We start from the raw sequence: 13,159 nt of genomic DNA, 5'->3' as shown, positions 1-13,159 counted from the left end.
TGGAAAGAAGCAGTTGTCATCTTGATTCCAGTTTTTTTCTCAGTGCAGAAGGTGTAGTGTGAGCCAAGTGGAGAGTGTTCTTTCCTGCTGTCCAGCCACTCTTCATGGAAATCCGGCCCATAGGATGAGTAGTGAGCAAACAAGGGCTGCGTTCTCTATGGGTGGCAGGTGTCAGACTGCACTGAAGACTTGAACTCTGAAATTGTTACTGTTCTTCACAGCAACAATGTAACGGTGTTCTTATTTTGTCTAATTTTTACAGGATGAGCTTCTTTGTAATTGGAGAGGTGAGAAGGCAGATATGTAAAACAGGCGCACAGATGTTTGTTGGGGGAACAGTAAGGGAACTGCTGATGCCAATAGAATGTAATGATGATCCACTGATTAAAGATGCTTAGATAATTAAAAAAAAAAAAAAAAGGGAAATCCAAATCCTTCCATGAGTTCCTCCATGCTTGTGTTACAGTTTGATTGGGAACTAATCCATCAAGGCATATTACCTATGCAGAATGATATACCTCTACTGTTCAGCTGATTATAATGGGACTGTCTTAAAAAGTAGCACCTTGATTGTGCCAGTTACATTGTACTCGAGTCTCTCAAATTGCAAATCTTTGTGATTATGTGCCTAGCAGGGCTTTTAAGTCTTCCTGGTTTGCTTGAACATAATTTGTTGCTCTAGTGTTATGCCTTCACTCATCGGTTTTGCATCGGTTGTACTGGTGATAATCACAAAAGATTTGTCTTTCTAGATGAAAGCAGAATGCTGACTATTCAATACAAGTAAAACTTGAGTGGGATTTGTTTGTTAATTTCACTGGACTCCTTGAAAATTAGTTTTGATGAAGAGTTCTATGAAAGGTTGCAAAGCGTGTCCAGTCAGGTCTGATCTCCCATCTGAACTAATTAGCCAAGAGTCTTAACATCTCATGCTCTCATATACTTGTTTTTGTATGTATCGCTGGTGACTGGGTTAGCTTAAGAATATTGTCAGCCGTGTCCTTGTGGTTCGGGCTAGGAGCTCCAATGATTTATCATTTTTCCAAGCTGGTCAGCAGCAAAGTAGTATTATTTCTCTGTCTTTTGTTTGCTTTCTGAAGAGTTGTGGGTGGTGGTTATTGTTTGTTTGCTAGTTTTCACTTTTTAAAATATTGTACTGGGTAGAAGTATATTAAAAATGAAGGTCAAAGATACTCAGCTACAGCTTTCCAGAACTGGAATGTGATTCTGAGAAGTGTGCTTTCCTTCCAACTGGCTGATGAATTCCTTGTAGCCCAACTCTAGGAGGGACCACCACCTTGCTGCTTTTCCCAGGGCAAGCCCAGGGACCTCAGTTGCTCCACACCCATCTTGCCCTCTGGACCCTTCACCATCTTTGTAGTCCTACTTCAGATGCTCTCTGTTAGTTTTATGTCCTCCTTACATTGTAGCACCCAGCGCCACACCCAGTGCTGGAGGTGAGCCTGCAGCAGTGCAGAGCAGGACAGCCCCTTCTCTCGCCTGCTGGCACTGCTGGGCCTGGTGCTCCCCAGGGCTCAGTTGGCCCCTTTGGCTACCAGAGCACACTGCTAGCTCGGATTCAGCTTTTATCTAATGCTCCTACAGAACTCAGAACTGAGAGAAGGAATTCTTTATGTTTAACAAGTAAATTACAAAAAAGGCAAATGATTTTGGTTTTTAAAAATAACACCAACAAAAAGGTAGCACTGTAACTTTCATATGAAAAGGGTTACAAAGGTTTGTGTTATGTTGGAGTTTTCAGCAGTAGTACATAAGGCCCAAGGAACCCTATAGAGAATAGTAAATGAGTATCTGTAGAGGGTTTTTTGTTTGCCTTGTTTTTTATTGTTTTTACTGGGGTGCTTACAGCTGCTCAACTTCTGCCTTGCTGGCATTTTCTATGTCTCTAAAATTAAGAGCAGACACAGAGACAACATCAACTCTTCCCTCTATTTGCTATGTCTTGATGCCCTTCATCAGCACAACCATTTCTTGCAAAGCCGTTTCTTCCCTTGGACATTTGAAAGAATAAGGAGAAACTCTAATCTGAAACTTTTAATGTGAGAGCGTTAGGAGGTGTCTGGTACTGCAGATGTGAAATGGAGAGGGCACTGTAATCAAAGAGGCTGAGCGTCAGAGATTAACAGACAGTTTCTAGTTTTCTCTGTAATGTACCTTTGCCTTGGTATGTTTGTGAGGTGCCGGCTGGGTTAAAGCCTGTATGAATGAATGAAGAGACTAGATGAAGGCAGTTGGAAACTCAAAGTGTAGGAAAAGGAATCAATGTCATTGACAGAAGGGGGTGAGCATAGAAAGTCAAAAGTATTATCCTTTGTACTGAAGGAAAAAGCATCCAGAAATGTGTGTTGGGACTGAGAGGGAAGCCGAGTACTGAAAAAAGTTACTTTTTTCCTCTCCAGTGACTTTTCCTATCTTCTGACACTAGTGAGTCTAAAAATTGATCTGCTGCAATGGACATGTGTATTTTTTTCCTCCCCTATAACAGGTCGTGACAATGCATGTGAGAAGACTTCCTACATGTTTCTGCGGAAAGAACTTCCTGTGCGGCTAGCTAACACCATGAGAGAAGTCAATTTGTTGCCTGATAACTTACTTAACAGGCCTTCAGTTGGGCTAGTGCAGAGTTGGTAAGTTTTTGTTTGTTTTTTTTTTTTTTAAAGTGAATTGAGAAATTAGTGTAAACCTAACGCTATATATGATGCTTTACATTCAGCCTCACAGGCTGGCCTGTTTTTTGTTTGGAATTCTTTATAATGTGATTTCTGGTCAAACAAAGTTTTGTTTTCTTCTGTCTCATGTTAACTACTATGGATCTTAGGTAAGAATTTTGTAAGTTAGTATTTTTAATGAAAATTTGTAATGTCTCCCAGGTCATTGGAATTGGTCAGCAACTGGAAGAGTTATCTTCTTAAATATTCCTTGCTGTGTTACACCGTGACTTGTCCTTTCCCCTTACTCTTCCTCTGTCAAAAATATTGAAGGCAAGTTTTTGCCGCCTTCTCACTGCTAAATCTTTAACAACAAAACCTACTGTTCAGAGGAAAACATTGGAACAGGACAAAATTCTGTTGCTTGTTAAGTAATACTTTCCTTCTTAATAAATAGTGTGTGATGGTAAATGTTGCCATTTTTTCCACAGTAATTTGTTGCTAACCTATTTGCGAATTTCAGAGACAACTGCCTTGTAGTAAGCTCTAAATTTTTTTTGTTCAAAGGATGTTCATTGTTTCTTTCCCTGCAAATGTTTGATCCAAAGAATTTATATAAAAACATGTTTGAGGTATACATCCAACTTCCCTTTGTGAGTAACAGCTTAAGGGCTGGGTGCATGTCTTGCAAAAGCCAACATCGTAGCCCTTGAGCCAAGAAATTGTGGACTGCATATCGTCTTATATTTTATCAGACTTAAAGTATAAATTAGGTTATGTGTTATTGCACAATTTGGTTTAAATATATTTGTATATGAGACAGCATTAGCAGTCTAGATGACTGCTTCAAACGTAGTGACTAAGTGCTTCAAGTAAATGTAAATGCAGTACCACCACACAATAGTAATCACTTCATGATTAAGTGGCAGCTTGCAGGGACTGAAGGCTTGTGTCTGTCTGACGTTACCAGAAGCTGTTACACCAAATAGAAGAGTGGATAATATCCTGGCCTTTTCAAGCTTTTTTGATCTAGATGACTTGTGAAGCTGTCTTTAGTGAAATATAGATGAATGGAGGAATTAAGTAATTTTTCTGTAGTAACTGTAGTGTGATACTTGACTCTGACTGTAGTCAAAATATATGCTCTGCAGCATAGGCTTCCACCCTGCTAACACAGAGCCAAGCAGAGTTTGCATCATTTCTGGCAAAGGAACTGAATAGGTGTTTAGAGGTGCTTTGGTTAGAGGTTTTAGATGAGTTTAATAGTTGTGATAGATACTGCCAACTTAAATCTGGAATGTTTCTGAATATGACTGTAGCATACTTATCCAAATCATGTATCATATCTGACAATGTGATGTATACTATCACAGCTGTTGATTGATAGTTTTCTGTTAAATCAGACAACTGACAGTGTCTTCAATATGCTGAAGAGGTTCAGTTAGATGTCCTACCCAGTGGTCCTCTGACTTTGATCTTCAGTTAACTAATAGTTTTTTCATCTGTTTATTTGCCAATTTTCAGTAATCTGTCTTGTCACCAGCATAATTATGTTTTATTTGCACTACCACTTAACACTAGAACCTATGTTTCTATGTAGTTTTTAGAAGACTCCAAATTAGTTGGAGCCTTACATTGCAAGTTCCCAGTATAGTCATTAATATCAGTCAGCCAAAAACTTCAGAAGCTCTTAGTCCTTATGGTAGATTTTATTAAACTTTTAAACTAGAGTAAGATGTTTATATAGACAGAACTTTGCTTGCTTACTCCACCTACTGTGCAGCGTGGATCCTTTCCCATGAGTCCTGCGTCTGGGCAGTCAGTTACATTCAAGATTGCATGAATTTCACAGTCTCTTAGGCCTCTTGTGAAGCAGTTTCATCTTGACTCTTCTGAGAATATTCACTCTGCTGCAGGCAAACTCTGTTCTCCAGCCTTCTCATTTATCTCAGGATGCTTTTCTTCCTGTAGCATGCTGCCTGACTGCACTGTGTAACATGGATTTAACTAATGATTGCTCAGGAAAAGTGTAGTCTTTCTCTCTCCTTTCTAGGTTCCTTAGCCTGATGTGTGTAGTAGTGAGGATAAGCAGAACAGCTGTCCTTCCTTTGTACTCATCTACTCTTTTCTGATGAAAACTGGCTTTACCTACATAGAGAACTATGAACACGAAGCAGAGTTATGCATTTACATCTACACAAAACTAAAAATTAGCTCTGTCCCCATTACAGTTTATAACTTAACGTGTGTGTGTTTTGCCTGAAGGTTGCAAGGGAAGAAAGGGAAACAATAATGCACTTAATGTCTTTTGGCTGCAAAATGGAGTGGTTCCAAATAAGAGATCAGCAAGCAGCGTGCTAGAGATTTACAGCTTATGGACAATTTTCCACTAAAAAAAAAAAAGACCCTTTCTATAGGTCAGCTTTGGGAAGGATGTTCTGTCTAAAAGCGCTATGCAGGTAGAAGATGGATGTGTGACAGAATTGCTTAGAAGGACATCATCACTAAAGTGATGTGGAAAAATAGTTGCAATAAAATCTTACAGCAGCTAAGATGTAACCTTGTAAAATACTCAAAAATGAGTGTGAGGGTTGCACAATGAGCTACTCAGTCACATCTATAATTCCCATCTTAATTAACCCTAGCTTTTATCTACTTTGGGCCCTTCCTGGAAAGGCACATTAGAGAAATCTGTAGTTCATGGATTAATAATTGTTTTTGTTCTATTTTTTACATTCAGACTATGCTAACAAAATTATGTTACCATGGAGATAGGTTTTATCTCATCGGTGCTTGGGTGTTAAAGACTCTAACGGAAAATCTTGCTGAAATTCGTGCTGGGGGGGAAAAGCCAAGTATCTTGTGTGAGTTGGAGGGGGTGGAAAGAAAAGTTGGGGGAGGGGGAAAAGAACGGTAGTTAAATCTGGAGTTGGCATTATGAGCACTTAGAGTGATTTCATGTATGAAATGTGCCATGCTGGAATTACTGCATTTGGCAGACTGACAGGAATTCAGTTGACTTTGTGGTAATTGGAGAACGAACAAAGCTACAGTGCTTGAAGCCAAAGAGCTTGCCCAGTGAGTTGTAGTGGACTGTACTAAATAATTAAGCACCAGAAAGACAGCAGATTTGAAGGGCATAAGCTTTGCTTTCTGCTTTTGATGACTCACCAGAAATGGCAAAGTATAACTGACACTGTCTTTTTCCATCTAGGCTATGGGTTTGTTGTGTTGCCGTTTTCTTTTTTTTTTTTTTTTTTGTAGATTTCTGTTTTGTTGCATTCATTCACTAATAACGTAGGAAATTGTCCATTATTCTTTCCTCCTTTGTTCTAGCTAAGTAGAAATTTTACCTGGAGTGTATTTAAAATATGATCAGGTTTGGATTTCCAATGCTTGGTAAATCCTGTAGTTAAAACCTTCAGTTATCCATATCTCCCCTATGCTCCTTTATAAAAAGAAAGTTCAAATAAAGAAATGAACTGTGTGAAAAGGGAATGATATTCTTTACCAAGCTTAACTGCCATAGGGGTATAATGCATTGCTGACTCCACACTGTTAGGGGAAAAACTGTACTGTAATTGCTGTTATGACAGAGTTATAAGTTACTAATAGATCATCATGGCTTTAAATTTCCTTTTAAACAAGTTTTTACTTCTTAGTTTCTTCAGCTTTTAACTCTTTTCGGGGAGGAGTAAGGGGTAAAGGGGTGTAAGTAGTTTGAGAGCATGTAAATCATAACCAAACAATCATAATCAAACAACAACAAAAAAAAAAGACAGCATTTGTAGCTCTGTTTGGAAGATGTGTAGTCTGTGGGCACTGGACAGTGGGTTAGATTTGTTTGACTTAAGGTTACATTTTTCATTTTTTCCAACTTCATTTAGCCACGGGTTTAGAAAAGAGTGAGTGATAGAAGAAATTTGAATGGCTTAGATTTGATGTTAATATTCTTTCCTCTGAGCTTGTATTTCTAACTTGCTGGGTATTTGTGCTAATGATCTTGCGTTAAAGTAATAACAGTTCAGAACTGGAAAGACATCTAAATATTGTTGCTAACTCTTTTGAAAGGAAAAACATTGCTTAGTGCCATAGATTATCGATCACCACAGATACTGAAGATAAACCACTTCAGTATGTTTGTAGATTTGCTTAGAGCATTTAGCTTGAGTAATTTCCCTTGGTTTCAGAAACTCTCAGTTCTTCATTATGCTGTCGGCTCAACCAGTGGCCTTAGAACCTGTTCTGCCTGCTGCTCGTGCTCAGCATTGATGACCATGTTTGGTAGCTTTTTTCTTGTTGACATGCTTTAATCTTCTTTCTGATTGAGACTGTTTTCTGCACAGTTACCTCCTGCATTACGTGAGATAAACACTTGGCTTGTCCCTACTCAATCCTCCAGTAATACAGAAGTGCTGATCCTTCAGCTTAGAGTTAGTAATGTTTGTTTACTCCAGAGGCAGCAGTCTTAGGACCAATGTTCCAATGAGCAAATAGGGTGTACTCATCTAAATATAGCATGCTAATAATTGTGAGCAGCCAATCAGATCCTCATAACATAAAAATCAGGTATTGCTTGCATTCAGTACCTGAAATATTCATTGCTATGTTATCCTCAACATCAGTACAGGATTGCTGATATTCAGGATTTCTGATTGGTGTTCTAACACCCCTCAAGATCTGGGGCTGTTAGTTGACACTCTGCTGAATGCTAGCCAGCAGTGTGCTCAGGTGGCGAAGGACAATGGCATCCTGGCACCTATCAGAAATAGCATAGTTGGCAGGGCTAGCAGGGTGATTGTCCCGCTGTATTTGGCACTGATGAGGCCACAACTTGAGTGCTGTGTTCTGGTGTAAGAAAGACGTTGAGGCCCTGGAGCGTGTCTGAAGAAGAGCAACAAAGCTTGTGAAGCACAAGTCTTATGGGGCTGAAGGAACTGGAATTGTTCAGTCTGGAGGAGAGGAGGCTCAGGGGAGACCTGATTGCTCTCTGACTGCCTGAAAGGAGGTTATGGTGAGGTGGGGGTCTGCCTCTTCTGGGAACGACCTTAGGTTGCACCAGGGTAGGTTCAGGTTGGATATTAGGAAAAATCTCTTCTCAGAAAAAGTGGTAAAACATTGGAACAGGCTGCCTGGGGAGGTGGTGTAGTCACTGTCCCTGAAGATGTTCAAGAACTGTGTAGATGTGGCATTGAAGGGCATGGTTAGAGGACGTGCTGGTGATGTGTTGATGGTTGGGCTAGATGATCTCAGTGGTCTTTTCCAACCTTAATAATGCTATGGTTCTAGTAAAAATCTTTGAGGCTTCTTAACTGTAGTTATTACTCTGTATCTTCAGAAACGAGGCATTCAAGATATTGTATGATATCAAGGATCAACATGTTCCTAATAACCTCCTCTCACTTACTGTGCCACCGGAGATTCTATCAACTCTGAAACAGACTTACTGAAGACTCTTTCATATTGGAGGAGGCAGAGAGCTGTTTATCTCCTTAAAGATGTTCAGAAAGTTAGGCTGTTCACCATGGAGAAGAGAAAGCTTGTGATTGAATGTTATCAATGCAAATAAATAATTCATAGAAGAGAATAAAGATGAGGGTGATAGGCTCTTTTCAGTAGTCCCCAGTGAAAGAACAAGAGGTGATGGACTCAAAACACGTGAAATTCTATCTGAATGTAAAGGGAAAAATAACTTTATTACAGCAGGGGTGATCAGACACTATAAGAAAGTTACCCAGAGAGGCTGTGGAATGTCTGTCTGTGGATATTCAAAACACAACTGGGCTTAGTCTAGAACAGCCTGCTCTAACTGGCCATGTTTGACTGGAGATTTGGACTAGATGATCTTAAGAGGTCATTTCCAGCCTAGAAGAGTCTTTGATTTTGTTGCACAGTTAAGTTGAAGCCCTAGGTTTTTTGAAAGGCAGAAGGCTGCTGCTTTCACAAAAAAAAGCCTATACTGAGGGTAAGAGGAAAATAGGGAGGGCACAAAAAAGAAACACAGATGTCCATAAAACAATTAGAGTGGCTGCATAGATGGAAGCAGGAAGGGAAAGGGTTTCTGAACAGGAAGAAGATTTGAAAAGATGAGGGAGGAAAGCATGAGGAGGGAAGGTGTGGTTTTTGAACAAATGTACTGACACAGCATTTGACCCTTTCTATAACATAAGAAATGCTCTACAATGTGGAGGGTACTTATGACAGTTTAATGTGTCTCTTTGCACATACTGTGCTGTGCCTGTGCTGGAAAGCTTCAAACCAGTTCGACACATTCATTGGTTCAGATCATGACAGCTATATTGTCTTTGACACCTTTATGTTCATCTATAGAAGCTTCTAGTGTAGTTTCTTCTGAGAAGAACCTGATTTTTAGTGCCAAAACCACTTTGTAGATCTGCAGTGCAATTAAGGGAAGGTTATTGGGGAATTCATTTCAAAACCATGCTTCTGTCCTAGATTTAGATGCTAACTTAGACACAGTCATTGAAATCCAAGAGATCAACCTATATTCAAGAAACAGAAGATGACTCCTTCACAGAAACAGGCAGGTGTTTTCTGGGTAAATTACTTTTCTGTTTAGAATTAAATAATTTCCTGTTTTTCTTTTACCACACACACACACACACAGAAAATTAAGACAGCGAGTGCTTAATTACATAGGATGATCCTAGCTTTCTTGTTTGCTATGGGCTGTAATATATCATGAAGGAACTAGTCCATTCTGACAGTCTTGGTGATCTTGATTGCTGTTTTTTTCATTCCTAACTGTATTTACAAGAAAAGGACACCATAGGGAGGGTGGTATCTTTGTATACCCAGAAGTCTCAAATTTCTTACTGACAATCATGGGTTGCCAGATCAGTCTTTAGATGCATTCTGATCATCAGGATAATGGTGAATAAAGAAGGTAGCAAAGACTGGTTGCAAGAAAATCACGTATTCACTAAATCTGTGGGAAAACTGGCCACAAGAATGTGTGTCAAGCATTCCTTCTGCATGAGGTTCCCTTGTCTGGCAAAGAGTAGAAAGCTGATCTTCTGAAAGGTTTGATTGGATTGAACTTCTGTCTGGAATTGTCTTGTTGCTTTGACTGCCATTCTCTCCATCTTTCATTTTGGAGATTACTTTAATTATATTTTAACTATGTTTAACTATGTTTTGCTAACTGTAATAATTGTACCTTTTTTCATCCTTACCTGTGATTAGCTTGATTGATCTTGATTCATATGAGGAAGATAATGTTGAAAAAAACGTACTTCTTCAAAGAAATCGTAGAATTACCGAGGCTGGAAAAGACCTCTAAGATTATCCAGTCCAACCGTCCACTATCACCAACATTTCCCACTAGACCATATCCCACAGTACAACATCTAAACGTTACTTGGGTTCTTCCAGGGTCAGTGACTCCACCACCTCCTTGGGCTCCTTCTGTTCCAGTGCCTGCCCACTGTTTCGGAGAAGTATTTCCCAACATCCAACCTGAATCTCCCCTCGCACAGCTTGAGGCCATTCCTTCTAGTAAATGAGGGTGCTTGTACATCTGTTATACATTAAGCCTCGCAAATGAAGCAGTAGAGTTCTGCAAGTAAAGTGGCTATTTTCCCATGAGGATTAATAATATGAGAGTGCATATAAGGACGCGTTCTCAGAGGAAATTATTCTCATTCACTTTTTCAGAAACCAAGTCCCTCCTTCAGCTGACAGTCTTGATGGCTCTTCCCCTGCCTCTCTATCCTCCACATAGTACATACTCATCAGTCCCTGTGTCAGTAGATCTACTTTAGTATCTTTCAAATTGGAAAATATTATACTTTTCAGAAACATTTTCAGCGGGTTATGGATCAAATATGTATGTTGCAGAGGTGTTTCTGAATTAATACTCTTCTAGCATTTTAAAAGAACAACTTTTAAGATAAGCAGAGACATCAAGTACTTCTCAGACATGGAACAGACAAGCAACAATGCAGTTCTGTAGTTATTTTTGATGGTGTTAGTAAAAAATAAAAATCAGTGTGACAGGACCTAGTATAACTATGCTGACCATGTTGAAAATATTACTCTATGTGGTGAAATTTCTTATTTTAGCCTAAGATCACCTCCATTGGAGTAGTCCTGGATTGTTTCTGAAGGTTTATGTGACTTCCATGGACAAACTTTCACTTCCTTACACTGTTCTGCATGATAACCTTGTTACAGAATGGCTGAGTTGGGAGGCAACCCCCTGGATACCATGTAATCCAGTCCCTACCTGAGCAGGGTACCCAGGCGGATGTCCAGGCAGCTTTTGGAGATCTCCAAGGAGGAGACTCCACAGCCTCTGGGCAGTCTGTGTCAGGACTACATTGCCCACACAGTGTAGAAGTGCTACTTGGTGTTCAGAGGGACCCTCTTTTGTTCTAGTTTATGCCCATTGCTTCTGGTCCTAATGCTGGGCACTGCTGAAAAGAGCCTGGCTCTGTTCTCTTTGCACCCTTCCTTCAGGAAATTATAGAGAATAATGAGATTTCTCACCCTTTTCCCCCCTCCCCCCAAGCTTACTCTTGTTCAGTCTGAGCAGTCCCAGCTCTCTCAGCCTCTCCTCACAGGGTAGTGGCTTCAGTCCCATGTAACCTCAGTTGCACTTCTTGTCCTCTGTGTATAGGTTTCTGCAACACTATAATCATTGTCCACAAGTGGGTTTTCAAAGAATATTCGTGCTCTGGTGGGGAAATAGGAGAATGTTCAATTTTCAACACTTTATAGAACAGACCTCCGTTATTTTGCTGTAACTTGGCTGGATAGGATTAACTTTCTTCATAGCAGCCAACATATAGTGCCGTGCTTTGAATTTGCATCTAAAATGGTGTTGGTGACACACCAGGGTGTTGGCTGTTACTGAGCAGTGCTTCTGTGCTGTCAAAACAGTCTCTTTTTCCTCATTCTACCCTGTCCCCACCCCAGAGTGTATGTTGGAAGGGGACACAGTTTGGACAGCTCATTTGAGGTTTCTGAAGGAATATTCAGTGTTACAATATGGCTTTGTGCTTAGCAGTAAGAGCTCAAAGGAGGAAGAAAAGGGGATGCTACTGGTTATTAGGTGCGTATTTCCTAGCAATCATTGTGCATGCTGAGGCTCTGCATCCCTGGATGTGGCTGAACATCTGCATACTGATGGGAGAAATAGTGAATTAATTCTTCTTTTATTTTTTTTTTTAACTTGCAACTTTTGTTTTCCTTATCAAACTGTCATTATCTTAACCTGTTAGTCACAGAATCACCAGAACAGATCTCCAAGATCATCCAGTCCAACCGTCCGCCTGGCACAATATTTCCGATTAAACCATGTCCCTTATTACAACATCTAAATGTTTGTTGAGCACCTCCGGGGATGGTGACTCCACCACCTCCCTGGGCAGTCCATTTCAGTGTCTGATGACAAATTTGGAGAAGAATCTCCTCTGGTGCAACTTGAAGCAATTCCTTCCAGTCCCATTGCTGGCTATGAGGGAGAAGAGGCTGACGCCTACCTTGCCACAACCTCCTTTCAGGAGTCTTTTTGCCTTCTTTCTATTTTTGCCCCAACCAGCAGGAGAGGAGAATGAGAAGCAGCAGTGTGCATAATTTGCTGTTAGCTGGAGTCGGCCCAGCACAGTTGCCTCTTCCCTGTCTTCCGTTGCTGTTTTTCATCACTTTCAGTTGCAGTGGCTTTCCTGTTGTGTTCCCTTCTCTTGATTCCAGTAGGGCTGATACAGAATAACAATCCTGACGGTGCTCAAAGCATTTTGGTACCATTTCATATGTAACTTCAAGTGTTGGTTCTGATCACTAGTAAAGGCTTTCGTAACAATTCTCAACGCTTTCCCTAAGCTTGCTTTTAAATGGGAGGAAGACTGACTTTTTACAGGGGCATACAGTGATAGGTTGAGGGAGAATGGTTTTAAGCTACGAGAGGGGAGATACAGATTAAATATTAGGAGGAAAGCTGGGTTTCTAATGGGTGGAGTTGCATTATGTTTGTTCTGATGAGATTCCCTTCAGTGTCTGGCATTGTAATCTGACACTCACTTTGAAATAACTCTGTGTAATGTTCACCAAAAAAAACTTGTTTCTTTTCCCATCAGTGATGCCCTAAAACAGTTACCAAATTGAGGCATTCACATGTAAGATGCTGATTTAGTGGTAGGGTATGCACTGCTACTGACATCAATAGTCCTAGCCACGTTCTGCTGACAGTCTTTTTGCTGTGTGCATTCTTCTATTTTGGGTCTATCAATTGAGGTAAGTTGAGTTACTGATCCAGATTAAAACTAAGCAAAATCCCCAACAAAAAAGTATAAAAGAAATCTTTCAGCATACCAGTTGCACTATTTGCTATGACTGAAGCTGAAATGAGAAATGGAGTAGCAGTATATGGTTCTGGGGGGAGTTAGAGTCACATAATCATAGAATCCTTAGGGTTGGAAGGAACCTCTGAAGGCCATCTAATCCAACTCCCCTGCAAAATACCAGGT

The 13,159-nt window shown here is 40.2% G+C and overlaps 1 protein-coding gene across 1 annotated transcript in view; it reads left to right on the top strand.

Moving 5' to 3' along the window:
• PDK3 (pyruvate dehydrogenase kinase 3) overlaps positions 1-13,159 on the top strand; it is a 54,478-nt gene that overhangs the window by 15,256 nt on the left and 26,063 nt on the right. Inside the window, exon 2 of the mRNA XM_085210559.1 lies at positions 2,507-2,648. Coding sequence (XP_085066685.1) covers positions 2,507-2,648 — 142 coding nt within the window. The remainder of the gene's footprint in view (positions 1-2,506; positions 2,649-13,159) is intronic.

This window comes from Meleagris gallopavo, chromosome 1, assembly GCF_905368555.1.
Source record: "Meleagris gallopavo chromosome 1, MGAL_WU_HG_1.1, whole genome shotgun sequence".
Lineage (NCBI taxonomy): Eukaryota > Metazoa > Chordata > Aves > Galliformes > Phasianidae > Meleagris > Meleagris gallopavo.
The sequence above is the reverse complement of the archived record's forward strand: the minus strand, read 5'-3'. Positions and strand labels throughout refer to the sequence as shown.